A 5,524-nucleotide genomic window follows, 5' to 3' on the forward strand; every position below is an offset into this window, starting at 1 on the left:
AAAAACCACAAAAATAACCTAAAAACCGCTAAGCTTTTTTTTTTCCCCAAAGGAACCGCTAAGCTTTTCAAAAGTATCAGTTTTCAAAAAAAAAAAAAAATTCTTATTCAATATTTTTTTCTCACTTAGCGCCTATAATTTTTCACCTTGTCCGCTTTTATGAAGACTAGTTTCGCAGTACGTGCTATGCACGTGGCTCGTAACGTGACTTGACAATATTTATTAATAAATTAATCAATGTAAATAATATTAATTTATGATTTATAATATAAATTAAATTAAATTTATTACAATTGTATCAATATGTTTTATGTATAATTGATATTAAATTTCTTAGAGTTTTTGTTAAATTAAAAAATATTTTTGTAGCAATTAACTAATTTAATAGTAATAGTTATATATAAAAAGAATTCTATTTTAAATAAATAATTTCATAACATTGGTTTATTAAATGGACACATAAATAGTAAATTCAACACACGAAAATTTATAGCTGCAATTAAAACAGTAAATAGTTAAGGTAATAATAGTCTCTAGCAAGTAATAATTTGTAAATAGTAATTTTATCAAGTCTTGGTATATTTGGTATGTTATAGATAATATAGTTTTCTAATCCATGTTAAATTCTTATTTCCTTTATCAAATCAAATACATATTTCTTATCATATAGTGTCAACTTTGTGATATTATTTCCTATGTATTATTATACGAAAATCAAAACCAGGTTAATGTTTATGAATTGCCATATATGCTAGCTAATAAGATATAAGTATAATCATGTATTCAAAAAAAAAAGACATAATTATAATTAAAAATTAAATTTATTATATAATCATATATTATTTAAATTAGTTATTAAACTAATTAGAAATTAGTTAGAGTTCGTATTGAATTAGGAAATATCTTATGAGTTGGATTAGAATTTTTTAATTAGTATTAAATTAATTAGAAATTAATTAGAATTTGTATTGGATTAGGAAATATATTATGAGTTGGATTAGGATAGGATTATTAATTTTGTTGATTAATTATATTAATAGTTAAAACAATGTTAAGGGTAATAACGTAAAAGTGCCTGTCCCCCCCCATCCGTACTTTTATATATAATATAGATATAGATTTATTGAACGATGAATTTTTAACGGAAGATTTACAAAAATATCTTATTTTTGAGAAATAATTATAAAAATACATCGCATGATTTCCTAATTATACTCGGTATCCCGTTTTAGAAAGTAATTCAAAAATACCCCATCGCCAGTGCTGCTATACTTCCATTGCCGCTGCCGTTATACTTCCATAAAAACACTATAAACACACAAAAATATCACCAAATAGAAAAAATATAAAAGAAAATCAATAAAAGAAGACGTTAAACATAAAGTGAAAAAGGTAATTTATAATTAAAAAACTAAAAAAAAGTCATATTGGTAAATAAAAAAGGTGTGAAAGTAAAAGTGTCAAAAATGAGGAACCGCTGTAATTATTTCTCAGAAGCAGGGTATTTTTTTATAATTTTACCTATTTTAAAGTATCAGGTATATATAGTGTAATTTGTTTTAGAAAAAAATAAAGCATCAAGTGATTTTTTATTTTTATTTTTTTCAAGTAGAGATGAATTTTTTTTGGGTATACATTGTATTTTTAAAACTTAAATGATTTTTTGAATAGTTTTATTGTTAACCCTATTTTTTTTTTCATTTCGTATCACAAGCAATACATTAGGAATTTTAACTCAAATACAAAATTAAAATATTTATATTATTATTTTAACTTGTAAAGAGACAACATTAATATTCGAAGTAAAATTTGATTTTTTTTATAATTGCGGAGGAGGAGCGCTTGTGGGAGGAATCGATTTCACAACCTAACATACTTATTGCTTATACCATTTGAGCTATAGTAGATTGGTGAAATCAACAACATTGTAAAACTGTCTTTTTATTTATTTTCTTGTGTTCCTGAATCTTTCTGTCAGGTATTTAATCCAATTAATTACAAGTTACATCTGAAATCCTACCTGCCAATCCTATGTTCTCGCAAGATAATTAGATTTTCATGGTAACATATATATAGTACACCCATCGACCTGTCCACAATGCTCGAAGATTGAAGCCTCAACAAGAGAACACTTCTTTCCAGGCCAGTCTTCTTCAGCCTGAAAAATTGATGAGAATTTGTAGCTAAGATGTGACAAACAAAGACGGCACACGAAAATTATCGTAACTAACATTTACAATAATCCCCACACATATGGATGAACATCCTCCAAATCAGAATCACAGACCACTTCATCCCTTGCTCTGAGAAGTTTCAACTTGCAGCTCCAAGTTATTACGAGGAGCTTCTAATCCTGCAGCTAGTTGAATGTCCATAAGTTTTCATTTTTCAGTATAACAGTCTGTGTGTTTCTTCAATCAGTGCCAAGCTGCATTCAAATTTTCTACTGTGAAATAGCTAAATAGAGTATTAGCCCATAATATCACTTCTAGTCTAGCTGTTCAGACCTATGTTGCACGGAAACTTATTGAATCCTACATTTGGGTGTTTTATATTCCGTTTCCGGAAACAATTCCGAAACTCCAATTTTTTAATATTTTTTATCTTTTGTAGTATAAATATTATTTCGCTACTTCTATTTCAGCATTTCTCGTTTAAGCGTCTCCATGCAACATAGGTTCAGATAAAAGCAATTGAAGAAAAGAGGATAGTCAACAGAAGATTTCAATTTGTAGGATATTACTGAAATAATTAGTAAATTTTGATACCGTTACAAAGGCACATTGAATGAAGTGGCCAAGGTTATATCATCAATATGCATCAAATGAGCTGCTCACATCATTCATTACTGTTTATCAAAATTCTACTTAAGAATCAAATAAGAAAGACAGTTATATATAAACACTTCCCAAGTCCTAACCATGCACAAATTTTCCAAAATTCATAAAAGAGAACTGATAAAACTTACCATCAACAAGTCGCTTATACGCAAGAATTTTCCGAGCCATGCTGCCCTGATGAGTTACCAAACCCTAATCAGGATGAGGTAACAAACCATAAACGGGGAACATTATCTCCAAATGAAGAAAAATTCTTCAAAGTAAAACAAAACGTATATTAGTTCTCTGTTTCTTCATGCTGAGTACACTTCACAAAACAGAGGAATCTAAAGTAATAAAAATGATCAAAATCAAAGAATTCTGAACTCCTTTTATTATTATTTAATTGATCAAAACACAACAGAGACGGATATATTACAGTCACTTTTAATTAACCAGATCCTATCACAAAAGGCAAACTACAAAAAAAGTAAAATATTTATTCAATAACTTTTTTTTCCTGTTCATGTTAATGTACACTCTTTACTTATACAGGAAATTCCAAAAATTCCAAAACAGAAATAAAGAATAAACCTGTTGAGCTTTAAAGCTTCTAATGTTTATGACCCTTTATTTCAGAACTCGAAGAATTTTTTGAAGTTCGTGGGGAGCTGTTCATAACCCGATGCAATTTACGAGCTAATTCTTCATCATCCCTACAGTTCTTAACAGGTTGGTGTTTCTCGTACAAAAGCTGCACCTGGACATGCTTCTTCAGCTTATTCCTTTTCAAGTACCTTTCCTTCCTAGACGCCTCTTCAGGAAATGCCGCAACCATGGCTAAAGCACTCTTAGCAGCTGCCACAGCTTTTGCTGCAATAGCAGCTTTCTCGTGAGCTGCAATTCTAGCAGCTTCTGCAGCCCTAACAGCAGCAATAGCTGCTGATTTTGAGGCGTCTATAATTTGCTCGGGTGAAAGATTATAATTATTGTTACTAAAATGCGAACTCAGCAAGTTGCTGAGACGAGCTTGAAATTCGCTTGAAGGAGGCGATGGAGATTGTAAGGGAAGAGCTGGAGATGTAGGAGAAGCAGAAGATGATGAGGAAGCCACTGCAGGAGGGTGCAAAACTGCATCTCCATCGGAACTCTGTTTCTTGTATCCAGCAAGCAGACGTTTTCGAGGAGGCAAAAGGACATCAGCATCCAATTGATTGATGTCACATACATTAGCTTCCATTGCTCCACTTCCACAATTCAAGTATCTATACACCAAACGACTTCAATTTCTTCGCTAAATTGATGCCATCTCAACACCTATACTAAAACTATTTAAAAACAAAAAAAGATCACGAGTTCAGTATCGAACCCTATCATCGAAGTGTAAATCAGATAAAGAAATTAAACATGATCAATACGACAAAAGAAATGACACATGATCAATCTCAATCTCATCTATGAGGATAATCAACCTAACCAATAATCCAAACCAGATCATAATTCAGATCACTTGCATCAATCATTTCCCAATCAGAAATGATATTCTAATTGACAAACTAAATCTCACCTAAAAAACCAAATTCTGAATTTAATGGGGATTTCAATTCACTTAACTAAATCTAACAAAGCAAAATTATTGTGCTTCATCAAATATAGAAAAATAGAGCTGCCACCAAATGCAAAACTATAATCAAACAAGTCTCTGATGTTTCTCAAAGAATTAACAGTATCCATCTTGAAGAATTCCAAAACAATCAGTCAAATAACAGAATTCAAAAGAACATCAAGCAAATTACAAGGCAAAAAAAAAACACAGCTTTCTTTTAGAATCATATCAGCTGAAAAAGAATTCAAATTGGATTAAGATTGAAAATAAGAAATCAAAGATGAAGTAGAAAGAACATAAGCTTGATTCAATTGAATTGCACAAATCAAATGGCAAATTGACATGAATTGCACATAGAAACAAAGAATTTGAATTGAATTTGAAATTGTAAGTACCTGATCAGTTCAATTATCATGTTTTTTTTTTCTTCTCTAAGGTTTAATTAAAGAAACCGCCCAGTTCAAATTAGGGTTTCTCTTGTTTTATAGGATTTTTGTTGCTGTTGTTGTTAATGTTTTAGGTTGAAGAAAGAGGGAGTTTTTTTTAACCGCACGGGAGAAAGAACACTTCTTTTTTCTTTTATATTAACTAATTAAGTTCATTGGTCATTTTTATGTTAATTTTTTTGTTTAATTTGTTAATTTACTATTAGTTGTTCTTCTACGGCTAACTACAAGAAAGTTTCTATAATTTAGGGTAGTAAATGTCAAACAAAGTACAATTAGAGGGGTTGAAATGACTACTATTGTAAATTTGTATGGATTAAGGAATGATAAGCAAAGATTTAAGGAGGAGTAAGATGTGATGGATACCATATCGAATTAGCACCTTTTAGATTAGGCTAGGTCTTTTCATTTGGAAAAATTATTGCACGTGACTTTTATTTTATGTCATTCGTGCAATAAACCAATGATGCGTCAGTCATCTGGTAAAAATTAATAAAAAAATTAAATAATAATTAATAGATTTTCTATCGCAAATACTCATTAGCTTATTATATAGTGGAAATTAGGCCCAGCACGTTAAAAGGCCTAAATAATCTCATCAGCACCGCGCGGCCCATCCTCCATCTTTTTTACGATCTTATTGTTTTTGTATT

General features: G+C 30.1%; 1 protein-coding gene across 7 annotated transcripts; it reads right to left on the reverse strand.

Annotated features, from left to right (window-relative positions):
- Positions 1-1,911: 1,911 nt before the first annotated feature.
- LOC126677121 (uncharacterized) lies at positions 1,912-5,000 on the reverse strand. Of its 7 annotated transcripts, none has more exons than XR_007640477.2 (4): positions 4,821-5,000; positions 3,414-4,147; positions 2,969-3,014; positions 1,912-2,158 (listed from the first exon to the last, which is right to left on the reverse strand). XR_007640477.2 is itself a non-coding variant. In XM_056105636.1 (3 exons), exon 2 carries the CDS (start codon positions 4,057-4,059, stop codon positions 3,433-3,435), a length of 627 nt encoding a protein of 208 aa, XP_055961611.1. In that variant the 5' UTR covers positions 4,060-4,147; positions 4,821-5,000; the 3' UTR covers positions 1,912-3,014; positions 3,414-3,432. The 7 variants fall into 7 exon arrangements, 3 of the variants coding, with proteins under 3 accessions (XP_055961611.1, XP_050227552.1, XP_050227551.1); XR_008790646.1 differs by having other exon boundaries at positions 1,912-2,353; XR_008790644.1 differs by having other exon boundaries at positions 1,912-2,428.
- Positions 5,001-5,524: the final 524 nt, after the last annotated feature.

This window comes from Mercurialis annua, linkage group LG4 (genome assembly GCF_937616625.2).
Source record: "Mercurialis annua linkage group LG4, ddMerAnnu1.2, whole genome shotgun sequence".
NCBI classification, from domain to species: Eukaryota; Viridiplantae; Streptophyta; class Magnoliopsida; order Malpighiales; family Euphorbiaceae; genus Mercurialis; species Mercurialis annua.

Bases quoted from the DNA above. Each gene is read 5' to 3' on its own strand.
- LOC126677121 (XM_056105636.1), bottom strand. From the start codon at position 4,059: ATGGAAGCTAATGTATGTGACATCAATCAATTGGATGCTGATGTCCTT.